General features: G+C 40.4%; 4 protein-coding genes across 5 annotated transcripts; 1 reads left to right on the top strand and 3 right to left on the bottom strand.

Moving 5' to 3' along the window:
• Positions 1-1,480: 1,480 nt before the first annotated feature.
• On the top strand, positions 1,481-10,110 carry pstpip1b (proline-serine-threonine phosphatase interacting protein 1b). Of its 2 annotated transcripts, none has more exons than XM_037095933.1 (15): positions 1,481-1,951; positions 2,633-2,733; positions 4,014-4,088; positions 4,609-4,643; positions 4,742-4,848; positions 5,104-5,166; positions 5,353-5,445; positions 5,738-5,783; positions 5,977-6,056; positions 6,365-6,463; positions 7,266-7,362; positions 7,561-7,657; positions 7,930-8,018; positions 8,207-8,340; positions 8,452-10,110. In XM_037095933.1, exons 1-15 carry the CDS (start codon positions 1,919-1,921, stop codon positions 8,581-8,583), a joined length of 1,281 nt encoding a protein of 426 aa, XP_036951828.1. In that variant the 5' UTR covers positions 1,481-1,918; the 3' UTR covers positions 8,584-10,110. The 2 variants fall into 2 exon arrangements, with proteins under 2 accessions (XP_036951828.1, XP_036951829.1); XM_037095934.1 differs by having other exon boundaries at positions 1,484-1,951; positions 5,353-5,415.
• Positions 10,096-16,082, bottom strand: tspan3b (tetraspanin 3b). Its single transcript, XM_037095935.1, has 7 exons — positions 15,888-16,082; positions 13,543-13,734; positions 13,269-13,343; positions 12,682-12,783; positions 12,327-12,479; positions 12,108-12,191; positions 10,096-11,287 (listed from the first exon to the last, which is right to left on the bottom strand). The coding sequence occupies exons 1-7, from the start codon at positions 15,948-15,950 to the stop codon at positions 11,195-11,197; spliced, it is 762 nt and encodes a 253-aa protein (XP_036951830.1). The 5' UTR covers positions 15,951-16,082; the 3' UTR covers positions 10,096-11,194.
• A 4,317-nt stretch (positions 16,083-20,399) lies between these two features.
• Positions 20,400-21,485, bottom strand: nmbb (neuromedin Bb). Its single transcript, XM_037095893.1, has 3 exons — positions 21,244-21,485; positions 20,803-20,990; positions 20,400-20,698 (listed from the first exon to the last, which is right to left on the bottom strand). Exons 1-3 carry the CDS (start codon positions 21,407-21,409, stop codon positions 20,645-20,647), a joined length of 408 nt encoding a protein of 135 aa, XP_036951788.1. The 5' UTR covers positions 21,410-21,485; the 3' UTR covers positions 20,400-20,644.
• A 1,537-nt stretch (positions 21,486-23,022) lies between these two features.
• On the bottom strand, positions 23,023-26,462 carry sec11a (SEC11 homolog A, signal peptidase complex subunit). Its single transcript, XM_037096646.1, has 6 exons — positions 26,268-26,462; positions 25,702-25,811; positions 24,798-24,947; positions 24,440-24,559; positions 23,574-23,631; positions 23,023-23,455 (listed from the first exon to the last, which is right to left on the bottom strand). Exons 1-6 carry the CDS (start codon positions 26,316-26,318, stop codon positions 23,405-23,407), a joined length of 540 nt encoding a protein of 179 aa, XP_036952541.1. The 5' UTR covers positions 26,319-26,462; the 3' UTR covers positions 23,023-23,404.
• Between the last annotated feature and the right edge of the window lie 449 nt (positions 26,463-26,911).

Here is a 26,911-nt window from a genome sequence, read left to right on the forward strand (position 1 = left end):
GTTCATGTCCATCTACTTTAGTTATTTAGGAAAATGCTGCATCCCTATTTTTTTTCTACATCACTGGGGTGAGTAAATCAAGATTGAACTGTCACTTTGGGGTGAACTGATTCTTTATGTGTCTTTTGACCCAACTTTACAGTAGAGCCTTTAAGCTAGTGTCTACAATCCTGGAGAGCAAGAAAGAGAGTTCACACCTCCTCTGAGTCCCCCCACCTCCCTCCAAAGTCACGCCCTCACAGACTTGAACGCTCATCCAGCAGTGGGACTCCGCAGGGAGAAGGAGAAGGAGGAGCACGACGCAGCAGTTCGGCTGAATTTAGCACGGAGCAGACCGGAAGTCAAGCGCCGAAATAACAAACAACATCCGGTTACATTTCAAAATAAAACACTCCGTGTTGATACCAGCACACAGCTCTCAAACAAGAGACAAACACAAGCTCCTCAGCCAGCTGTCTACCATACTGCCTGTGGTGACTCAAAATGCAACCGGTGGGGGTTACAGAGGGCGGAGCAAAACCGGACCGGAGCCGCATCGCAGTGGACCCCTATCAAGTGGAAATTGGGCCGACTCATTAGCCATTCTCATGGCTAAAAACAACACACAAAGAAGCTAGCGTTAGCATTGGGCTAATACGAGCTACAAACATAGCCGAGTTGGCGAACCTTACACATTTCATGAAAATAACAAATCCCCCCGAAACAAAACAAATCATTACCCGTCCAGCAGAAAGAGAGAAACCTCTGCATCACGTTTCAGGCCCTTCACATGCCCCAGTTGTCTCCACTGCTAACACGCCACACCAATGTTGACTTGGGTCCGACTTCATTATTTATCCAGAGACTTTTTGTCTGCTGCCTCAAGCTTTCTTTTCCTTGCCTTTTTAACAGGGTGAGCTGTTACAAGTAATGCTGGCTGCATTTTCTCTGCCATTGTAACCGAATAAACGTCTTCTCCTGAAACTTCATATTTCTGCAGAGGAGTGTGCTGATCATTTCCGGCATCAGTGAAACGCGCGGAGGAGGACGGGACATGAAGGCATCCGATTTGTTTTTTCTATTTTACATTTTTGGGCCGAATAGCACGGATTGGTCAGCTTTTTCTCAGTCCTGCAGCTGCCACAGAGGTCTGATTATTTTCGTTCCTTTTTCTGTATAGATAATGTATTGACTACTCTCAGGATAGCCGGACCATTTCACCCTTTATAACAAAATGTGTCTCTGAACAACATTACAGACCCTAGCTTTAACAAAAAAAAATGGTCACACTTGTTTTAAATTCAGTGTTTTATATTAAAACTTACAGTTCTTTGATGTTTTCGGTAACTCATTTTCATCCACAATTTCACTTCCACACTGATTCTCACCCTCACCCAGATGACTGAAATAGTAACCACCACATTTAGAATACTGATATTTTACTGATATTTGTACTGAAATCGTTTAAACAGATTTGTACTGTGATCAACCATAGGTTTCAGTATCACTCAGACCAGGTTGACTGCAACTGTACTGTGTGTGTGTGTATGTGTGTGTGTGTGTCACTGCAAATGTCCTTGTCTTTAACTGCAGATAACAGATTTTTCAAATCAAATATACACAGAGACATGTATCTGCTAGTCTGCTAATGTGTTCGACGAACTAAACAGCCGGTCTGAGCCTTCAAATGATAGTGAAAGAGATGCCGTCTCACACATAGGCTGAGCTGAGTGTGTGTGGTCAGTGACATCATGGGACAGAGGCGCTTCCTCATTCAGGCTCGCTCACTGACACTTGGCCCACTCACAGTTTCAAACACAGTTGGCTCAGTATCCCCTTGACCTTCAACAACTTTACCTGAATTGTTGTTGAGCAATCAAATCCCAGCAAGAGAAGCTCAGCACGGCGCCGTGTTCACATCAAGGAAGTGACAATTGAGATGACACCTTTGATGTTTAAAGATGCCTTCTGGGTGAGTCTTTCTTTGTGGTCTTGTGCTTTTGCTGTAAGTGTCCCTGTCAGAAGAGACCATTGTTGCCTTCACAGTCATGCAATAATTCATCTTACTGAATGACTGAATTCACAATCTAAGTAAACAACAATCTAACTGATGTGTTACACAGACAATCTAAAGTACGTGCAAAATAAACCAGCACTTATGGCTTGTGACGCAGACTTCTGCCACTGGTGTGTGTGTGCATTTATATTTGAACTTGAGTGGCAGTCATCTAGAGTTGTATAATTAGCCCACAGTTGATTGTCACAAAATGTGAACCGTGAACAGCAGCAGTACTGTACCTGCATGATACCGTGCAGAGTTAAAATAAAGACGTTGCGTTAAAATCGATATGTTTAGTTTCAGGGAACTCATCAGTTGTACAGTTGATTAAACTGTGTCAGTGCTACAAGACTTCCCTCTGTGTTTGGGTAACTTTAATGTGTCGAACTAGCAATCTTTTGCCTTATTTGACATTCTGCTCCTCTGCTGTGGGCCACATAGAAACAATTTTTTGCTTAGTGCTACTTCTGCATTTTTTTTTACCACATAGTGAGTCCAGGATTGACTCAAGGACGTGTTGCAATACTTGTTGAGCCATTTCAGTGTTTATCGAAGGTTTTTGTTTGTGTGTGTGTGTGTGTTGTCTTAATACAGGGGTCTGAATTCAACTGTCACGCGGGGTATGATGCTCTGATCCAGAGGTTACGAGATGGACGGCAGATGTGCAAAGATGTGGAGGAGCTTTTAAAGATGAGGTTAGCATCAGTTGGTGGTTCACTGAAACCAAATAACTGATCATTTAACTTTTTTTTTTAGGAATTTAGGAAGCTCTTAAAACCACACATGCCCATGTTTTGTGATTGTTGTGCAATTAAAGCCATGACAGAATGTGACTAACAGAAAGTTAGTACATTTTGATTTTTCCAGCAATGATCAGCTCACAGCTGGACAAAACCACTTTATCACCTGATTATCATGAGACAGCAAAGGTTAAAATGACTCCACTGAACAGTATGAGGCTTGGATTATAATACTTTTAAAGAACTTCACACACAAATATTTTAACAGCACGTGTAATCAGTGATCAGCGAACAATTCAGCCGTTTCCTTTTTGTTTTTTTTTGTTTTTTTTTGTTTTTTTACAGATTACTGATTTAAGTTTTTGTGTGTTTCATACAAGTACACATGCGGACACCTTATATAGACAGTGGTGGAATGTAATAAGTACATTTACTCAAGAAATAAACAACAAAATACACAAGTACCAATTTTGACACACAGTATTTGGACTTGTAATCTTTAATAATACTTTATACTCTATAAAACGAAACATTGAGCTTCTTACACCACGACAATTACAGTTACACAGCTCTTTATAACCACTTAGCTACTAAGTCAAGTATCTGAAATTGGCTCCATGTTGATGAATTATAACATGAGAAATGATCTTGCATGTATTAGTTAGTGATACTACAGCTTAACACCATGAAAGAAGCCAGTCTGTTCAATGATTCAATTTTTTCTGACTTTTAAATTCAGGATTTGAATCACTTGTATTTACTTTTAACAGAGTATTTCCAGACTATTTTATTAAGTAGAAGATAAAAGTGCCTCATACTGGAATACAGTAGATAAGAATAAAAGATTTATGTTAGTTTGATTTAAAGATGTATCCACAACAAAACACGTGTGAGGCCAGTGGGGACATCTCATCATTATGCTATCACTGCCTAATCGTTCAGCAACAACATAATACAGCAATAAAGAGGTTCTCACTGTTAAACGATGAAGTTCTGTCATGAAATTACAAAAAAAATAAATAAATATAAAGGACAGACTTCATGTGGAACTGCGTAGCCTCTCACTTTGGTCTCTCTCTTTGGTGGTAACAGGGTGGAAGGTGCAAGTTATGTTATCTGCAAGTGAAGACAAAACAGAGCGGTGCATTCTGTCTGCCTTTTGACACATAACAGTTCAGTTTTTTACCACTGAGTATTAAAAGACAAATTGTGGGCGTCTGTTTCGTGTTGCACAGGGCACTGGCAGAGGAGAAGTATGGGAAGGAACTGGTCACTATCGCTCGCAAAGCTGGCGGACACACAGAGATCAGGTAAATTCAAAAACTGAGGGTCAAATGTATGAACTGTAAAATGCATACGATGATGATGTGAACACATACTGCACATTTGCAAAAGATCTGTATCTCCGTTTTGTTGTGCCCATGAGTCACATAGATTTCAGAGGAAACACTCATTCCACACACTTCTGTGTGGCAGAAAGCAGACCGTGTGTGTGTGTGTGTGTGTGTGTGTGTGTGTGTGTGTGTGTGTGTGTGTGTGTGTGTGTGTGTCTCAGTAAACAGGTCATTGTCTCTTGCCTGTTTCCTGCCCTGTGGTAAAATAAGAGAGGGTGATCTCGATCGTTCTTTATTCTGGCCAGTCTGCTCTGTTGTAGCTGCTTACTCACCATCAGCAGTCAGACAGATGAGCTGTACTCAGCTTTGTGACTATGTTTATCTTTTAAAAATGAATACTAAGTAACACATGATGCTGAGCAAAGTTTATTTTAATCTTCTGCCGATGGTCACTGAATCACCTCCGATCTTTAAACGTTACAATTGTTTTTTTCAGCACCTTGAGAGCCTCCTTGGAACAACTGAAAACACGTAAGTTCATCCAGTCAACCAAAGCACTAAAGACCTGCTGATATATTTTTTCTTATCATAAAGCGTAAAATGATTCATTTTGACTTTTCGGGTGGCAGAAATCGAGAACATCGGGAACTTTCACATCCAAATGTCCGATAAATTGAAAGAGGAGGTGAAAAAGATTGAGACATTCCGAGAGCGGCAGAAAGAGCAGAGGAAGAAGGTACTGGGCAATTTGTGTTGCCTAACAACTGACTTATTGTTCACAACATAGAGGTGAACATAATCTGTGTTTTGATGGCTTGCTCTGACTTGAGGCATGTAGAGATGACATTACAATGTCTTTTTTTTTTATAGATGTTGAATTGTAGAACAGTTGACTCATCTCCCATGCACATTTACACACAATAATGGTTCTTTACTTTCACATTTTTAGCTTGAAACCTCTTAATTTTGACCCTTCTCTCACCCTGTATAGTTTCAAAGCATCATGGAGAAAGTTCAAAAGAAAAAGGCCTCATTGTACAAGAAGACCATGGAGGTACAGCCAAATAAGTGTTTCACAATTAACAAAGAAGTCACACATGAAGCATTTTTCCATAGAGAAACTTATCTGATGGCACAGTGTACACGGACATTACCGGTAGTAGCAGCTAACACTACACAGCTCTTCCTGTTTTGGGTGGAACACTATAGTCTCTGTGGTTTCTGTTTCTGTTTCTGGCAGTCGAAGAAGAACTACGAGCTGAGGTGCAGGGAGGCCGACGAGGCAGAGCAGGGGGCTGAGAAGGCGAGTGTTACATCGAAAAAACCTGACAAGGTGCAATAACTGAATGAGCTTCTGAAACTGTAAAAGCAATGCCAGGCTTTTGCCTTTGCTCCTCACTGCACCACAAAAATGACCAGAATGCTTCCAGCTGACAGCAGGTCAACATTAGTGGTGTGAGTTTTCTGCAGTCGTGCACAGTGATGCACTGATGCAACAGCTAGCAAGCAAAAATTAAACAGTGTTCGTGTGCCACCGTGGTGCCTGTCCCACCAGTTTGTGCTCAGAGCCTAACACAATTGTCATTTTGTAAATGTTGTTTCCTGTGTAACATTTTTTTGCACAGGTTCGTCACAGGGCCAAGCAATGCAGGCAGACAGCAAAGGAGGCAGGTATGACGTTTCATCTCTTGAATTTCTATTTTTAACCTGAAGGCAACTGATGTCTTCTCAATAAACCAACCGCTGATTACCTGTGGACTCTTTATGCATAGTCAGCTCTGTACATTTTCTTTTATTTCACAAATTCAGATGTGTTAATTCCTGTGTGTCACTTCTAACCATGACCATCTGTAATGTCACACAGAGAAGCTGTACAACACCAACACCATTCAGCTAGAGAGTGTTCGTCAGGACTGGGAGGAGACGCACAAAAGCACATGTGAGGTACTGTGGACCAGTCCTGCGCTCTCACACGGTCACAACCAGAACAGTGATTCTATCCACAGACTAAACCTCACACCACATCCCCTTAATATGTGTGCAGTAGAATTCCTCTGACAACACCTTCCATCTGCTGACCAATGCATTTTATCATCATTTAACATCAAAACCCACAATGGTGGTGTACATGATAATGATTATGTCAGCCGTCGTTATGCATTCGGCGCAGAATAACAGAATAGAATCTACTTCTGCGCAGATACAGTAGAAACCAGTTGGTGTGTGTGTGTGTGTGTGTGTGTGTTTCTCAGGTGTTCCAGCAGCTAGAGGGCGATCGCATCAGCATGCTCAGGTGTGCTCTCTGGGACCACTGCAATCATTTCTCCATGCAGTGTGTCAAAGACGATGAGGTAAGCTCACTTCCACTTTATTTATACAGTTTTTAGTAACAACCACAATGTCACTCCAGCATCTAAAACACTTGGTTTGAAACCTGTCGACAGAAGATCAATCATGTTTTTGTAATGTCGCAGCTTTGACCGCAAAATATGCATTTGAAAGGACTTCCTCCAAATGTATGTTTAACATTGTAACCCTAACATGATTTTCCTAAACCTAACCAAGTAATTTTGATGCCTAAATTGATGGTATTCCAGTAACAACACTAACACGTGTCTTTAGCAACATAACATGATTGGTCAGTTGCAGTGATGGTCCTGGAACAACATTCATTATGACGGTCTACAGGGCTAACTGGACGTGCTAATAAGCAAAGGCTGGCATGCCTAATAGACTAAACTGAAATGTCAAACTTGGTATTTGGTGGTACAGCATGGTTTATCATTGTGAGCTTGCTTAATTAGCAGCATGCTTATCCTTTAGCTCAATACAGAGCTGTAGCACAATACTGCAAATCCCAAACAGAGGCATGGCTGTAGATATGGCAAGATATATACAGATATAATCAAAGGACCACACATCAGCACTTTGTCACTCATTTAGCAGATGATTTAGTCAAAGCACCTTTCATACGGGCTACCTTACTTCCTCATTTATTGTTTGCAAGACTAACTGCAACTGAAGTGAAAGTCTCAAAAGGAATGTTTGCAGACCTGACCTTTTGAGTTTTACGGGAATAGTGTACAGATCTGAATTCAAAAGAATTCCCTCCTGGTTTCAGACCGTTGCTCTGATTTTTTCTTTTTTAATCAGCTTTACGAGGAGGTGAGGAAACAGCTGGAACAGTGTGACGTTGCGGCAGACAACAACTATTTCATAGAGACAAAAAGCACGGGATCAAGGCCTCCAGGTGAGCCATCATGGTGGATACAAAAGAAGTTTCAAAAGCTTGAGGAAAAGTTGAGAAGTGAGGGAATAAAGCAGTTGCTAATGAACTGAACTCTGAGTGCACCTCAGCTTCTGACCGCTCTCTTTTAGTTGACACACAGGCAGAAAGCAGCACTTAATCTCACTTCTCAAATTAGCAGCTTCCCTTTTCCACTCACAGAGCCCATCGTGTTCGAGAGCTGCTACCAGGCGGAGACGTCCGGGAACAGCAATGGCCAAGCTCATTTCGCAGGAGGAGAAGGCAACGTGATGAGAAGGTCTGACACCAGCCACATTTTGGAGGAGGAATCAGCAGTAGATGGCAATGTTTCTGTGCAACCTGCCAGGTTATTGTGGCAGTAAGAAACTGCTCTCTGCTCCTGGCTCATCTGCCTTCAGTGTCTACTTCTTCTTTTTTTAATTTTTTTACCAAAAAGGCAAATCAGAAAGAAAAATGTGCAGCTTTAGTCCCTTTGGTGTTGATAAGAATATTTCTGGAAGCCACTGTGAAAACAAAAGAAAAAAAAGTCTCCTTACCTGGATCCCTCAGGTGCTGTGATCCTCTTCTTGAAAGTTCATTGACCCTCAGTGCAGACAGTCTTCACAACTCCCAATCAGTACTGACATCTACTGACGAGTGTGAGTACTGCATTCACTCTGTAGCTCGCTCCAGCCTCCTTGGGCTCTTAGTGGATCATTTTTATTTGAGAATAGACTTGCATATTGAAAATCATGCTTGTTTATTGTTATATATTAACTTTTAGCAACCAATAGTATGGCTTTGTATATTAAGTAACACAAAAACATTTTGCATTTGTTACTCGCAGCTATCACACTGGCTTCAGCTGATGATTCAGATGGAGGATATGCACCCCTACCAGGCCTCCAGTATGAAGCACCACTGACCACAGTTTCATCTCATGAAGAAATCTACATTGTACTTTACGATTACTCTGCACAGGTGACAAATAAAATTACATTAACTACTGTGTAAAAAATGCAGGTTTTTAAATAAGAGATGGCGTGTTAGTGTCACCTAACATTTGTCTTCATGTTCATATTGACTGGTCAGGAAGAGGATGAACTGTCTGTCATTAGAGGGGACAGGGTCCGAGTTTTGGCGCGAGGAGAAGATGGCTGGTGGACGGTGGAGAGGAACGGACAGACTGGATTGGTGCCGGGAAACTATCTGGGCAAATTCTGAACACACACACACACACACACACACAATCAGGAAAATAGAATCGGATACACACAGACAAACGACAACACACACCATAGTCACACACAGAAGCGCATCCATGTGCATCCACAAATAGAAGCATGTATGCATCCTATGCCAAACATGCATATGCAACCTCGACAACACATTCACACACACACATCTTTGTCAGGCTTTACACGAGTCTGAACCAGAATTTAACATTTTGCATTCTTTAGGAGGTTAATGAGCTTATCATTAACGCAAATTATAAAACATGCTAGTCAGATACCCTTTCACATTACTTACTTATACAGCAAAGCTTTCCAGCAAGATTTCTTTATCAATCAGTGAGATTGTTATTATTTATTAATGATTTACTAGTCCCGAAAAGATATTGCATCGTAACGCTGCTACCTCGTGTGTTGTACAGCTGGGATTATACATGCACATGCAGCACAATCTTATGGGACTGAATTATAAAAATCATAAAAGCGTTGCAACTTTGGTAGACCATTTGGTTACTTCCAATGACGCTGAACTGTCAATGTCATATTTTCAACATGAGTGAAACAAGAATTGTGCAAGTGTAAACTGAGCTCTGCGTGCTGGTATGAACATAACTTTTGTAGCAACAATCTGAGCTGTGGTCATCAAATAAATAACTGATACATGGATTTATCTCCAATTTAAACAGGGTACTGTGCACATTTTTCAGGAAAGAGCTCCTCAATAAGTGGTGCTTCTCAGTTCAAGGACAGCAAACTTCCAGGGGAAAAAGGGAATGAAGTTCACTGACAGACCATGTGTACATCTGTTACTGGATATAAGATATCCAATAACAATTGTAGCTACTATTGTAGGTTAAAAAAATGTCTGCATTATGTCTTATGTCTATTCTGACTCACTTAAACGTTAGTCTGTTTGCACAATTAAGGTCTTCAGATCAATTAATGTGCTTCAGTCCCTTTTTTTCCCTTTCAAGTGTGCGATGTTAGTAGGACGGCCATTTTCAGACGAGCACTGAGCTCTACAAGAGACCATGAGCGACAACCTTAAACTGTTGTCATTCAGTTATTTTAATAACTTAGACACTATGTGTCTCAAACAATAGGGCAACTGTGCATGAGGATGTTCCAAGAGTTGAGTTGGGGAAAAAAGGGTTGTTGAACTAGTGCCTGGTTTGGTTTTGTCTCTCAGGTTCTATATTTAATTTTTTTTGTTTTTTTTGTGCATGAGAGCTAGGGATGATAGCCTGTTGCAAGTTTTGAAACTGATCTGTAATTACAGTATGACTTGTGACCATGATGCATTTTGTGTGACCTTGTGTATAGATGATAAGCTACTGTACGGTGGCTGCAGCTAATGTAGAGCAAACAATGTTTGCTCAAATGGTATTTGTTCATATTCTTTTTATCCTGTATCTGATGAAATATAAAATAATTACCTCTGTATGTGTAGTTGACCTGGTAATGTATTTACCTAAATAAAGAACCATGTGAATGAAATAAAACATTCAAGTTAAAATGAGTTTATTGGTCTCCCGTCTGTTCTCAAGTTTATACACGATGTTTGTCATATTTTTTTTTGTAGTGGCACTAGCTAAATAACTAAGGGTCAATTTAACAGCTCAAAAATATTAAAACAGTGCACAATTTCACAAATTTAGGAAATAATACGTCATGATACTTATAGCAGGGTTCATAACTAACAAAAGTAAACAGAAGGGATTCTCTGACTAACAAACTGAATCTACACATACACAGGTCTTCAGGTAATACTGATAATACTCCTACTAACAGCACTGGAGAGTAAAAGGTTCATTCACAATTTATATATTGGCAATGCCCCACTACTGAAGCCTGATTCAGAGAACATCCACACCCAAAACAGTGTACATTATTCACAACCTGAATATCTGTGAGTATGAAGAACTCTTTCCACCAAACATGGCTCTGTGAGAGACCAAACACATAGCTGCTCAACAAACTAAAATGTAACAACGGAGATAAAAATACTGAATTTGTTCCATCTACAGTAAAAAGTTTTTTTTCATTTTCACAAAGTCTGGTCAAACCGAGTTGTGGGAATAGTGTACATGTTCTTTTTAGCATAGGTTTTTACATTTTAACAGCCAAGAAATATCTCATTATTGTCATAGTGCAAACTAGCACACAGGGAAATACATTCCATATACGCTCCCAAGCATAAATTCACACACACACTATGCTCCGAAGTACCTCACATCATCCTGACTGGGGATGAGCCCAAATTTTTAAGAAGCCACAATAAAAAAACGAAAAAAAAAAAAAAAAAGATCTGCATCAACATCAAGTCAAATAGCCATATACAACTTTGGCTTCTGTAAATATTTCAGTATTTGTAAGAAAAAAACATTTAAAGTAACAGTAACTTACAAAGCATATCGATAAATAACTGGTTTCCCCTTGAAGCCCCCGCCCACCCAAACCACATCTTCAGTGTTCGCTACTTTATCATGAATTGTGCAAGGTGTGCTTGAGCTTATATAACTACAGCTGAAATCTACTGTGGACATGTCCGGTGACGCTCCTTTTTTGATTTTCTGAGTGCTTGGTTTGGCTGGCTGCGTCCTTCATGCATAGCTGTTGGTTGTGACCAGCAGCTCGTACGCTGGGTCGTGACTCCTCCTGCACAGCACCACGCAGGCACAAAGCATGCCCAGCATCTGCAGACAGACAGCAAAGGGAACAAAATAAACTTGAGTCCTCGTAGTCTTTAGTAAACTTGGCAGGAAAATAATGAGTCTGAGTAAAAAAGCAACAACTAAATAAATAGAACTCTAAAACTATAGGAAATCACACTTTATAAGCAAATGATGTGGTGTCTTTTCACATGCAAGATGCATGGTGTGTCTTAATGAGTGTGTTTGAATTTAACATCAAGTGATTGGCCATGCTGTCTTTGTCGCTGCTTTGGGAGCAGGGGTTTCCTGGTAAACAGCAACCACGCTGAGCTGTTCGACACAGCGGCAATCCTTTGACACAATTAGGTCAGAGCTTCTGTCAGCTCGGTCGGAGCTGACAGAGATTACTGTAGCTTTGATCGTGCTCCCAATGCCCATGCTTTTACTTGATTTAAATATAGTTATGTAATGGAAGTCCTGAATGTGCTATTTTTTGACTTAGCTGTGAATTAAATAACCTCAATGTTAACCACTCATAGAGGCTGTTGTTGGTTCTTTGATTTAGAATTAGTCACCAGCGTATTTGAGAAACAGACAAGTCAAGTCAAAGCTCAGCTGTAATGTTTCAACCACTTATAATGAACCAGGAAATATCTCTGCAAATCTAACAGACATCTACAACAGATACTATGAGTTTTAACTGTGATTGTTGCCATTGTATTTACATCTGAATAAGTGGCCTGGATGCTTAATTGAGCATTTGTTTAAAACCTGTATGATCATGTTGCTTGCACTAATGGACAAACATTAAAAACGTCCCTGCTGACAGAGTCAGTTTTCAGGTGATACTCCTTGTCCTTACCTGTATAGATGCAAAAGTGAGAGCAGCCCATATGACGTACATCATGATCTCCTTTAACTTCTTCACGACAAGAGCTTCACATCCCTAAGACAGAAAATAAATGACATTTAAAGGGTTTCACTAACAAAAACATGTAAAAACAATATTTTCATCATTTACTGGAAATTTGTTCTGTGGTTTTGGCTGAAACACCCCTTTGCTTGCGCATAGTGTCTGTACCTCTTGGTAGAGATCTCCTGGTCGAGTGAGAGTGCCGGTACAGTTAGTGATGCTGGGCTGACAGCAGCTGACTGGGACGCTGTTGTTCTTAGATTCTTTAAACCAGCGAGTGTTCCTCCAGTCAGAGTAGTTGTGGATGCCGCAGCAGTGAAGCTAACAGAAGAAGAGAGAGGAGTGGTGAGGGAAAATCTACAGGGGCTGGAGTTAAGTGTGCAATTTGCTTCACAACCAAAGATATCCATTCATCAAAACATACACACAAAAGAGACGATTTATTAAAACCTAAGTGTCTGTTTGAAGTTGAACTTTAAATGAAAAAAAGCAAACAGTCGAGACAACAGATTTTTCTCCTCACCTGCCTCTGCACATAGTCAATAGCGCGGCTGGGAGCATCAGTGTTGGTGCCGTTGTATTCGTTGTAAACCTTCTGGATCGAATGATTCACTTCATCTTCTACCTGAAAACAAACACAAGCAGCTGTTACGGTTCCTGTTGAGTAACTTCACGTTGTTATTATATTGAATCTCTAAGGAACATTTTATCACATTGTTATACAAAATAATTCAGAATGCAGGCCCGTAGGTAACATTCTCGCCCAAAAGAGTTTGTGAAATATGAGATAAGCTAAAAAAAACATCAACAGCAAAGACGTTACGACTGTTGTAATTTTTAATGGGGTTAAGGTTAATTGACTAAATAACAAAAATCATAAACATTCATTAAAACTACTCAATATTCATGATAGGTGTCATGGCAGTCAGTCTTATGCATACCTCTTCAAATGAAGAGGTACCAGTCTGACTATAGATCACTTACATTACTTCTATAGTACAAGGTAAGAGGATAATCAGCCTTTAAAATCAGCCTTTAACCTACTTTCACTTTCATTCAACTCTACTTGTGACACAGTTTACTCATTTAGTGCAGCGAGACAGTGTTTACCTTTGCCCTGTATATGTAGCCGAGCACTACCACCACGCACTCTGTCACAAACACCAGTAGGAGGATGGCAGCAAACTGAAATGACAACAAAGACACATTGTTCAGAGGATCATTAGTAAGGTGAGTTAGAAATAAAAAGATTATTTTGAATTAAAGGAACTTTTCACACCCAAATCTAATACTGTTCTTGTGCTCCCATCCAACATAAACCGTTGCATGCACGTTCTGCCTCTGGATTCATTTGATTGTAAGGGTGCAAGTAAAATGTACTCACAGTTGCGAGACCACAGGAGCTTTCACGTATTGTTGCACAGCAGCCGATCAAGCCAATAATGAAGAGGAGAGTCCCGACTGCTATTATGATGATAGCAGGGATCAAAGTGTACACGTCCTCAAAGAAGTGGTCGTAGTCGTCGTATGTGATGAACACATAGGCTCCAATGTAGCATAAGATTCCAGCAGCAGCCTGCACAGAGAAACGGAGAGAGCGCCTATTTTTATTAGAATGTTTTCTTCAACAAAATGATTATTCAGTTGTTTAAAAAAAAATATTATAACACACATCATTTTTGAATTTGATATGTTTTATGTGCATAAATGGGTGTACAGTACAGTATTCACCAATCAGACACAACTTTAAAACCACTGAAAAGTGAAGTGAGTAGGAGTGATAATTTCAGGACAATGCAATGCTCTGCTGGGAAACACCGGGACCTGGCATTCATGTGGATGCCACTGCAGACCCACTTGAGGTCTAACCATTGATTGGACTTGGCTCTGACCCTGACATGGACACAGGGCTTTTGGGGGTGTCCTGTCTGGCACCAGGGCACTGGCAGTGAATCCTTTGAGTTCTGTCAGGCCCGTCATGTTCTTCAGGCCATTCCTGAGCAGTTTTTGTTGAGTGGCAGGGCGCATTGTCCTGCTCGGAGGGGGCCACAGCCATCAGGTGTGCCGTTGCCATTAGCAAGTGTACTGGATCTGCAATGGTGTTGGAGTGGGTGGAGCACGTTGAATAGAAATTAGGGCTGCACAATTAATCGTAAAATAATCAAAATCACAGCGTTGCAGTTATTTTATAAAAAGGTCAAATGCGTCACAAAATGGTGTTTTAAGGACTCTGGCTTACAAAGCTTTTTCTATAGATGTAATAAAACATGTTTCTTTGGCTGGGAGAAATGCCACATCATCATGATTTTACTAGTTATTCAATGACAAAGACACTTGTTGTGTCAATTTTAAATATATCACTATTGCAATATCTCCTTTTGACCATATCGTGCAGCCATAAGAAGCATGCATATGGCTGCCAGAACTAAAAGTTTCCAGCAGGACATTGCAATATAACAAAATGATTAATGTTCTTCAAGTCACCGGTTACTCCTTTCTATTATTCTGCCTGATCAGTGTACACTGTGGTGTTGTATGGTGTGGGATTGAGAATTATTATTCTTGCATTGCACACTTTATACACCTTTTGACAAGAGCCAAAAAAGTAGATCACACCACTTAAGTTTTTCGATCTTTACACTGGCTTACTGTCTGTCAAAGAATAGATTCTTCATTCCCTCTGCTGTCTATGAACCATCCAGACCTCTGAGGTCGTCAGGTACACGTCTGCTTTCAGTCCCTTGCATAAAAACTAATCATTAGGAAACAGCATTCATTTATTATGCACCACATATCTGGAACAAATTCTGGTCCACTCCAACTCTCACCTCTTTTAAATAAAAGCTGAAGACCTTTTTGCTCTTGTCTCTTTTAAGCCTATTCTATTTTAGCATATTTTCTTATTGTATTTTAAATGCATTTTTTAACGTCTTTTAATGTCATTTTTATGCCCCTGTAAAGCCCTTTGAGTTGCCTTGTGTCTGAATTTTGCACTTACAAATACACATGCCTTGCCTTACAATATAAAGGCAAGGCATTTATATTGTCCATAGTGTTTGTAACTACAGTGAAGCCAATAGAAATCAGAATTTAAGATGCCAGAAAGAGTATTGTATAAAGACAAGAGATGATTAAAACTATATTTTGGTTGGACTGTGCTACATTTCATACATTGACAAATATGCTAATTTACCTCCAGCTAAAGAAGAATAACAAAGACTGGTGCAATGTGTCCAGGGCCACATGTTTTCTCCACCGCTTGGATAGATGTTCTCCTTTATGCTAAACCATTTACAGCCCTGGTCATGCTCTCTGTATTCAATGCATGTTTATGTTAATCTATCTCTGCTCGTCTGTTGAATCACGACACAGTCCAGCTCAAGCAGCACTGCAGGTTCACTCAGCAGCAGCAGCAGCAGCAGCAGCTTCAGGACCTGGCAGCTGCTGCATAACGTCATAGCTACAACTTGTGGGCGGCAGCTACCGACACAGTCTAGCTAGCTCCCCTGTCGTTATTGCTCCCCCAAAACTGAACATCCCCCCTTTTACAGTGAACACAGAAGTGACTCTACGTCCGTGAATAATTAGGCTAAAAAAAGAAAAAGTGTGAAAACACCGCAGACTGCAGCGCATCTCTGGCGCAGTTTGCTAGCTTGCTAACGCTCTCCTCCATCGCTTGGCCTCACGGGGACGCTGCACATTGTTCGCAACGATCCTTCGTTTTCTTACCCAAAATATGAGATTGAGAAAAACCAGGACGGTTTTGGAGGACGTAATTCCACACTGCCCCATGGTGTCGACACCTCCACAACCAAAGAACAGCGACAATATTTGAAAAAAAAAATAAATAAATACTGATGCACCTGCACCTTTTGCTGTTAAAATAATAAAATGGCTTCGGTGGTCCTGCCCCCACTGTGCAGATTCTTCTGGGCTCGACCAATCAAATCACCGCAACAACAACAACCAAAAAAAAAAAAAAAAGCATGTCACGTGGTACGGTGACGTCATCATTCAAAACAAACTGTGATGGAGGACATATTGAGCACTGAGAGCCCTGCAGCAGAAGAACAACTATAACTGTGACAAAACACTATATATTGAAATGGACCCCGGCACATGTTGCACTCAAATACACTTAAAAATGTTTTGTTTTGAAATTGGCCATGCATGAAAACTATGTACACTGATGACAAAAATATTTTGCTGTTGCCTTGATGTTCTTGCTTAGATATATTTGTATTGCCTCTATGTATTTATACGTAATGTATAAAGGCAATGTGATTCTGATTTTGTTGTTTGTTGAAGAAATGTTTTGTCCACTGTGAGTTTGATAGATAGATAGATAGATAGATAGATAGATAGATAGATAGATAGATAGATAGATAGATAGATTTATCCTGACCCTTGTTTCCTTGTTGTAACATGTCCACAGATTTACACTTCAATATGAACCTCAAGATTTTAGTTTTACTTGTACACCACCAAATGAATTTGAATAGGTTAAACAGAGCCGGATGTAATATGACATCAAATGTGCTTAAGTGTATCCAGTGTGTCACCAACATTTGGTGTCTGTTCAGGTGTTTTTGAGGAAAATGATCAGCTTTATCCAGGGATCTGATGCTTTTCAGGGCATGAATTTAGGCAGTAGACGCTCAATAGCTGAGCTCTGACATCCTGTGTCAAGTGCACAGCTTGTGGTGATGCTGCTTGTTTCAGGGTTTTACCACGAACACATAATGTAAGCCTGTTAAAAACAATGCCGACAGGCTGCATCAGCGATGAGTTGTGCTCATATGTGGTATGGGTTTTTATGCCAGAGGGTGGCAGCGTAGCATTGCTAGTTTTACACTGGCATCAGACCTGTGAGAGGAAGAGGCATTTGGTAAAAATCACCCTACAACCAGACTGCAATCCTCAGGCTGACTATATACATTTTTTTAGACGTTCACTTTCAGGTTTGAATAAATGAATAATATACACACACAGTTTCTTGGCAAAAATAAAGGTAAAAGACATATATGATACACCCCCCTATGTCTTTATTTAAACCCATGAGACCTGTTTATCACCTATCAGAGCACGATTTATCGCTCAATTGAAAACAAGTGCCTTAAAGCCTTGTTTTTATTGAGTTTAAGCCTGACACATTCGTCTGTGTCAGCTTTCGGTGATCAGACTGAGCAAGAGCGAACACCATATACAAATTCAAGAGGATGCAGAGGCTGTTAGTATTGACACAACAATCATTTACATTGTGAATTATGCACCAGGGATACCTGTTGGCTATAAAGTAATATAAAACAAAGACAGGGTGATAAAGATAAAATATAGTCCCAAAGGTATAAACATGTGCACACAACTTTGGGTCACATGTTTCAACTCATCGCTGAATTTGTCAGTGGTTGTGTTAAAGTGTTCATAGCCTTGAAAAATCTCATATTTCTGCACCACACGCTATCAGACATGACAGCTGGTGGTTAGATATTGTGGTGAATTACATGAGTGAAGTCCAGAATGTGGTTTAACTCGCAGAGAAATGCAAAAGGGGCTTTGTTGAGTTTCCACATTTTGCTCCTCTCATTCCAGTCACATGAAAAACATGACATTTGTTTTCATACAAGCGAGTTCACATTTCCAGTTCAGTGTGGTGACAAAAATTGCAAATTGAGAGTGATGTCCTGCTGTCTGTTGCATTTGTTCAAATTAAAAATGTTCAATTAAAATGCAAATGGCTTGTACAACACACATTTACAGCCAAAGCTTTAATTAGCAAAAAGACAAAACTGTACAAGAAACACCTTCATGGAAACAAATGGCGTAGTGTAAATCATTTTTCATGAGTTAATAGAGACGTTACTGATCCATTACTACCACGCACAAGCCATACGGATGTTTTGTTTGAATTATTCTCAGTCACATCATAGCAGAGAGTTTAGTGTCCATCTATAAACAGCATTTATTTCTAATTCAAAGTGAAAAAACCAAATATTAGACACTTATTCTTAGTACAATTTCAACATCAGCTGCCTCAAAGATTAAAGTCTTTCTCTAATATTAACTTTCTCTCATTCGGTAAAATTACAACAATTTGTGACTGGATTCCCTTCAACCAACAAAATTAGAGCACAAAAAATAATTAATAAAATCGCAAGTGTGCAGGAATTGCATTTCTTCATCCTGGAGAATTTAAATTCATGATGATCTCCTCTTTGGCAAGCACCGAGTCTCCTGTGAATCAACAGACTCAGAGCTGCTCATTTATGTAGGCAGACAGAATGAGGGATTACTAGATAAATCTGAACGTATAAAAGAATGAAGCAAAAGTAAGCTGAGGGCGCAGAATCGAGGGATATTGCGTACGACAGGGGAGTTCTGTGCACGCTCAAATTGTGTGGAGACATCAGCTTCTCATCAGTTAACGCTCTGCAACATGTTTGGATCTGCAGTTTGAAGTCATGAGAGGACAGTCATACTCTCTCTCTCACACACACACAAATTAATAATCATGGAATCAATACATTGAGCTGCACACAGCTGCCTGACATTTCAGATTAATTAACAGATGACAGTGTTTTTTTGTTTGTTTTGGGGTTTTTTTGTCAACATTCAAATACAGACTGCGTCATATCTCATGTGTCTGTGCTATCAGAAAATAAATAAGCTATGGCTGATTCATAACCAGACATTACAATGTCCTGAATGTTAGCTCTCAAGAAACTGTCTTCACTGCACAGACCTGGGAACAGTTTGTACTTTTAACCAAATGATTATTTTTTAACCAAAGTAACACTGAGTGATGTGGGGTTTTTTTGTTTGTTTGTTTTTGAATCACACGCTCCTCATCAAGCTTTTTGAATGCAAGTTTTAAGGCTTTTCTTTAGGGACTTAAATTTCATGTAACCTCTCAAGATTGCTTATTTTTACAAATCATACACCAATTTTCCAGCCTACTAACCTACTTGAGTACAATGTTCTGCACCTGAAGGTTCCAGGATATCAAGGCTGTTGTTCGGCAAGATAAAAGCTTAAAACATGTGTTTCTGGACAAAAAAAGATTGCTGCCCTCCGCTGACCCACTCTGATTGGATTTTGTGTGTGTGTTGCATACGCTAAAATGTAGTTTATATGCACTAAGTTACAAAAATAACCAAATGCAAGAGTGTGAAGTTATCAACATAAATGTATTTTTGTGTGACTTTGTTGACCCAATTCATAATAAAAAGGGTAGACAAATTGTTAGAAACACCTGATACGATGAAATACAATTCAGCACAAACCACAGCCCCAACAATGAGCAAGAAGCTTCAACAAAAACTGAACAATAGAGTTTCCTGAAGGGCGGAATTACTCCAGGATTGTTGTATTAAACAGTCAGAGTACCTAATGAGCTGCCAACTGCGTGTCTTATTTATTCTGAGTCATGTTTTAGGCCACAAGACATCCAGACTACACAACTTTCATATCCCTCTGGATTATAGTCTGCATGTTTCCACCCACCACCATGGACAGGGAGCATATTCCCCACCTTGAACATGACGTAAAACCGCAGACAAGTGCATTGTGGGAGGGTTATTGAAAATAGACAACACATATAATCTACAAAAGACTAGCCCACGGCAAAAAGTATGGGCCATCTCACTTCACTTCACCACTATTGATCGGAAAGAACAGATCATCCCCGTATGCAAAGGACAGGAACAGTACAAAATATAAATATTGATTTCATGGAGAAATATTCAGAAAAAAACTGGAAAATGTGATTTATATAAGCTGCCTACATTTGTTTTTATATAAGTGTTATTTTGGAAAATGCCCTTTTGGCACCAAAGCGAAAAGAAAATCTCAACTCATGCTGACTAATCAGCTGTTTATGTCGGGCCTATAAATAAGGGCTGTGAAGGTCACATGAACCAGAACCCTGTGGAGGGAAAACAGAAGGGGGCAAACTCCAGGTGAAAGTTTTCACGATGTAAAGCCTCAACCAGCATCAAGCTATAATTACAGAAACTATTCTCTGACTATTTTTCAACCCAAAACGGTTTTAGAATTTGCAATTCACAGTGAAGTCTTTTCTGTTTTCTCCATAATCATAAATACATATTTCAGAAACCAACAGAAGAAGCCCAGAGGTGTTTGTCAAGTGGATGTTTCCTTATGCTGATGTTAACTGGAACATGATCTTAGCCAATGAGACTTTGATCTGTAATACGTCATCATTAATCTACCAAAGTCACAGCAGTGCAAATAATTATTTTATTCAATATAAATAACTTTAAACGACAAGACAGTGTGAAATATCATCATTAAAACAAATTAATAAGACATGTACGTGTATTGCAGATGGCACATGAGCTATAGGCTCTAAGAATGACAGTTACAGTAAATTACAATCATGATGAGCAGGAGACTGTGGGACTAATTTATTCATTTGAACCCTTGAGGTGTAGATGAGCTCGGATCCGTGTAAATGCAGGCGTTCATCACTTTCTGCTCTGGATGTAACTTTCTAAAATCTTCATCAACAAGTCCCCCTCCTGAAACAGAGAGTACAGAATGTCACAACACAGAAACATCACCTCAGGCACTTCTGTGCATGAAAAAGGGAAAAGAACAGAGAAAGGATTTGTGGTCAGCGCACCTGATTTTTCGAGCGGCTCGCTTGTGTGTCCACCTGCGCTTGCAACGCCACCCGCAGGAACTCCTGGAAAAGCTCCCCGAGCGCGCTCTGCTCCGCAGGTAGGGAGACTTCCAGCGCATCACCGCCCTGTCCCTCGGCTGAGGGCAGCAGAGGGGGGTCCATCACGCTTTTCTTGCCCATGAAGTGTCCTGTTAATGAGGAAAAACCTGTTAATATGGACAGAAGTCGAGGAAAAACCCCTATGGAACGCAACAAATTCAACATCGTCTAAAAGCAGAAAATGTGATCATGTAAAAAAAAAAAAAAAAAAAAAAAAGGGGGGGGGGGGGGGAAAGAATGAATACGCGTAGAGAATATATCAGATGCAGTTGAATTAATTCTATTTTAACCAATGCAAACACGACTGATCACAAAGGTTTTGGAACAGAAGATGATTCTTACCTGTAGCCCAAAGATTGCCTCTTGGATTCACTTTAATTTTCGCAACTTTATTCCTAAGCTCAGTCAGGTCGAAACTGACTGCGGTGGTAAAAGACATGAAAGAAAAGAAGACGAGAGAAGTGAATAAGCCACACTGGCAAACATTATTCAGCGTAAACCCTCTCATTATTCAGCGCGGAGTGGCGAGCTGTCCTCCAGGGCGCAAATGTTCCAAGTGCCTGATGTTGGTCGTGGGTTGCTCCGACGCATCCAGCTTTTATAGGCTCTCCTGGGCGGGGTGGGCTCTGTTTGTGTTGCGTGTGCGTTTTACTCAGCCAGCTGCGTACTCGGTCATTGACAAGGGCTCGGTTGGACCGCGCCTCTGGCCGTGCGTCTTTTACGCACCAAACGATTCATCTATCTTTAACTCAGGGCAGATGCGAATATTTTCTGAAAAACAGTCTTCCCACTTAGTAGATGAGCAGCAATACATCAGTGCGCTAATGTTCAGGCTGATGTGTGATGTTTTTTGTACCCCCCTGTTAAAGATTTAAAAGATATTCAGAAGTTTTGGGGGATGGGTTAGGGATGGCTTTTCTAATTGAGGAAAAAAATCCCTCAAACACATTCATGTTCTACAGTTTATTCTAATCCAATCATGACTCATTTATTACAGCAGATTTTATATTGTAGCCATCATTAAAGCTCCATAAATGTAAATACCCTTGAGGTTGTGAACTCATGGTGTAAATTATGTGTCCAGATCAAAATGGCATAGGTGTTTGTCAATGTTCCTTCTCAGGCAACACATAGAGTCATTTCCTGGCCAGGTCCCTCCACCCTCCCTCCCCCTCTCAGGGCCAGCCTGGCCCCCTTACAATGAGCAACATGACATTTGGCCAGTTGCAGCATGCTGCTGTGATCACCATCAGTCCTCTGAGGACGGCAGAACCTGCTGATTCTCTCTGCTAATTTAGAGCTGATAAGACAGACGGCCTCTTTGTCACTTCAGGGTGCTAAAGTTGCAAGTTTGGTCGAAGGGCTGTGGCTTGCATCGTGCTCTTTTAATAACCTTTGGCATTCACACTCTCACAATAGTTGCGATTTCTGCACAGCTGAATGTCAGTCTCATTAGAAGAGCGTCTGACCATCAAGGCATCACACGAAATTCACAGATTAGATGAACTGAGACAGACGTGGTTTTGTCCAACACTGCAGTTTTCCTCAAAGATGTGATGGATATTCAAAATCTCAGGCTCAAAATGACCGATTCATTGATCAAGGGGGCCAAAATTACACAATACTTGCTGCTGCTTTGTTCCCTCTAGGCTGCACCCTGTAGAAGTTAATACTCATTCCACAACTGACACATCATGGTCAAAGTCTAATGAAGATGGAAGCCAATTTTATTTCGAGTACGTCAATAGAGTTTCAAGTGGCTCCATGTAACTGTGTGATCACCCTCCAGTGTTGGATAGCCCCGGCCAAACTCACCTTGCTTTCAAGGACAATGAAGTGTTCTTACATTGTATAGAGAACTGCAACTAGGTTAAAGCTTAGAGAGCTGAAGAAAAGCTCAGCTTGCTCCACACTCCACTGACCTTTATACAAGAAAGTTATCAAACAAGCCATTACCCCATTCACTTCACAAGAAACAGTGTGGGCACCAATTTCTTTCATGCGCAGTTCTGCAGATTCAGCAACATCTGATGCAGGTTGGTTCTGGTTTCATGGAACATTTGGATAGACAGTTCAATCTGTTCTTTGAAAAATGAGACAAAGACTTGAAATAATCAAAAGTGGATGGTAACCAGATTTCATATTTAATATCATTCATATTTAGTTGTCATAAAATACTTCACATATCTTTTTCAAAGACAACCATTCAACAGGAAAGAAACAAGACTTAATTTATCTCAACGAATGCTCTTTCACATTCTGAGGATTACAAACAAAGATCGAATTTAACCTAAACCTAGCCTAGATCCCTCACAAAAATACTTTAAAGCTTGGATTTTTTTCAAATGTAAACACCCTATCCACATTTCTACAAAATGTTCAAACAAATGGTACAAAAGAGCCAGTTGGGTTCGACAAAGTCTAACTTAATTCGGTTTTGAAAGGCATGACTGAGGTTTCCTGGACGTAGTTTATCTTTCTTGAGTCCTGAAGCTTGGGTGCCTCACTCCCGATGGACCAACACAAAGAGACCCAACATGAAGAGAACAGCATACTGTAGAATACAAAAACACAGGAGTTTTAAAAAATCAGACAGCCATGACGAACACCTTGAGGCTTATAATAAAGTAATTGTAAAGTTGGATTGGGTGAGATGGGCTGAACAAACTTACTTTGAACTTGGGGTAATCATTCATGAGAATGGTGACTATTCCAATGTATGGCACAAACCTGGAGATTGATAAAGGATAAATATGGATAATAGAATTAATACACTGATAAATTACAATAATGCATAAAATATTTCAGTTTGTAATTGATAGCATTTCCTATGGTACGCAAAAGTTTTCATGATTTTTTTTCAAGCATCAGGGATTATCAGTCATCAAAGAAAGCATCAATTTGCCGTAAGCAGTAAAATTAGATATGATGAAACATGCAAGGAACTTAGATTCAGAGAAAAACATAGGGCTATCTTATAAAATGTCAAAAAAAAAACCTAGGATCAACAGTTTCTCAAAAATAAACCAAAGCGTTCAATGTTCTAGTAACCTGTCACAAGTTACTGATGTAACTGGATTCATGCTCTTTGTTTGGAGAAAGAGAGTCTGAGGAGTGTCAAGCTTCCCTCTTGTACATCTGGACAAGCACTTAATTTGAGGATGGACTCCCTGAGTATATGAATGATAATGGAACAAGGCCCGAATCTCATGCCTCAAGCCTCTCATGCCTCATCTGTCCGTCTCAAACCACAGACAAGCTATAGCTCTGTCATACTCGACTCCATTAGATTGTGCAAGTGTTGGTTTGATGGTGTCTGCCGCCTCACAAACACAAGCCTTTGCAACACATATGGTTTCCTCCAACCCATGGTCTAGTGAATTTAATGCATTTTCTCTGCCAGACTTTTACAACTTTTATTCAGTGCAATTCTCCTCCAGTTTTGAGGTGATCTTGCTGACACTTGAGGCATCAACTATAGAGCAGTCCCATTATGTTAATAAGAAATCTGCACCATTACATTATGGAGAGTACTTACCCTCTAGCTCGTCCCACCACATCTTTTTTCTCCAGCCAGTGTTGGCCCTGCTTGTACAGTCCTCTGTCATCCACTGCATTGTTGTCTCCTTTGGTCAAGAACTTAATGTCTCCGTTTTCCCTGTGGACAAAATGACAGCGTGATTTTAGACCAAGCCTTTTTTTATTAAATCTCTACCTGGATGAGGATGCATGATAGGTATGAAATGTCACAGACGACTCTCTGAATACTTTGTGGTGACTTTTAATTACAGCACAACACTATAAATGCTAATCTCAGGGTTGATAAACAGTCATGGGACTCAGTGATACTGAGAGTACAACATGATCATGGATGTGTCATACTTGATCTGTCATACTTTTCATGGATCTTTAGTACTCTGTGCACAATTGGGATCTCTCTGCCCTCTATCCTGAAGACGACAATCTCTCCGACTCTGATGGGATCTTCTACCCGGTTGGTCAGAAACAGCAGGTCTCCTCTGTGGAAAGCTGGCTCCATACTGCCACTGAAATGAAAGACAGATACACACTATTAAAATCAGTTAACACAATTTAGATTTTCTAAAGGGAATATGAAACAATATGCCATGCCAATTTAATCTTTGTTTCACAGACATTATCCCACAACTTGTGGCAGCGAAAGTTGAAGGACCTAAAAATAACTGTATGTTTGCAGTGTGGAAACAGGAAACCACAATTTGGTATCAACAAAGCCTTCCAACATGATCAATCGCTTGTTGTGTGCACAGTGTTGCTGTTCACAACTCACGACTGTAGGATAGGGTGACAATACTGGATTCTTAAGTTTGATAGAATACCTTGAAATGTCAAGATATAGTTTAAAAATACTGCTTTATTACATCTTTATTATTATACAAGACTATATTGTCCGGCCCTAGAAGACATAAATGGGAGAACGAGTAAATCCATTAGATTTAGTGACTAGGCCACTTCTCCTGATGGATACATGTAGTGGTATAATGTTCTTTATATGCTCACAGTCGCACTACCAACGCCTGAGGAAAAATGTGAATAATTGTGTGTACTGTTGAAGTCCGGGGCTTAATAAATAAAATGAATGACTGCCCGCTTCTGTGTACGATTGTATGCATATGTGCACATAGAGCTCACCATCCAACACGTAAGGAAGTTGCTATACAGGGGGAAGTAACACGCTAACTTATATCAACAGAGGTTAAAAGTACCACTTTAAGGCAGAAGGAAGTGTCAAAAACCCAACAGCTAATGGGAATAACTTACCTGAGAACAACAACAATTGGACTCTCACTGCCAGTGACGACCATCAGTCCTTTCCAGATCATGAGCGCGGACGAAACAATCATACCAAAGTTCAGCACCTGGTAATAGAGCTGAAAACAACAACATATTCACATTTTAAAGCCTAACTGTGCCCATATAACTGTTTATAAAGACAGTTCCTGGTAGCTCAGGGACCAACTGAGTGGTTAACTCTTTGATTTCTACTCCATATGTTTGACATATTAAACTCACTGATGAGCTTCTACACTGCCGCTAACAGTCCCATGACAATATGGGGACAACATGAGGGAAACAGCTAGCTACACTGAAGTCTGCATTCATCTTTAATTAGGGCTTCTAATGTTTCTTTAGCGCTGCAGTATGAAGGAGAATCCACTGAAATACACGTGTGCACACAACAGTTCACTCTGCATGTTGCTAACAAGTGACAGAGAGGCTGCAACGTTAAAAAGCGGTCGGCGGCTAGTTGTCGTTAGCTCCCAGCTCTCGCACCCGCACAAAGAGGCGGACGTTGAAGCGGAGTGAACCAAAGCTCGTGTACGTACCTGCCGCTTATTCATGCGACGCACGTCGTCAAGAAAGTCTAAAGATAACATCGCTGCGAACACTAGTGGGTAGAAAAAGCGCCTAAATCACATGAAAACGCCTGAAGTGACGAGCATATGGATGCACGGGTCAGCCAGCGAAACTTGCATCCGAATCTTCCGGGTGCGCTCAACCGGAAGTCCCGCCCACCCGCGAGCTGCTGTGTTGAGGTGTCAGTTCAGGATACGAGCGAGGCGCGGAGAGCGCGAGGGGGGCTTTCCAAAACACCTCGACTGAAACGTGGTGCTGCTGTTACAGCTGTGGTTTCACAAGGGTTTGAAAACAGCCGTGAGAGGGTAACGATAATGTAAGAATTACTCTGATTTAATACAGTAGGAGAGCCAGTGTGACTGGACATGTTAAAGAAGGTTCGGGTCATTCGAATCGTGGTTTATTCTATGTGCTGTGTCTTAAGCAACTGGACATGTTTCAGTTTCAGTTGCTGCATCAGTTCTAACTAACTGGAGGGGAGTTGCAGCTCCTTTAAACTATGTGTGTTACAGAGTCGTTAAGGACACCTGTGAGCTCTGACTTGCCTGTGGGTTGTTGACTTAACCGGCTGTATCAATAATACAATGACAGATTTCTTGCAATGATTTTGTAC

The sequence above is a fragment of the Acanthopagrus latus genome, chromosome 4, assembly GCF_904848185.1.
Source record: "Acanthopagrus latus isolate v.2019 chromosome 4, fAcaLat1.1, whole genome shotgun sequence".
Classification (NCBI taxonomy): Eukaryota; Metazoa; Chordata; class Actinopteri; order Spariformes; family Sparidae; genus Acanthopagrus; species Acanthopagrus latus.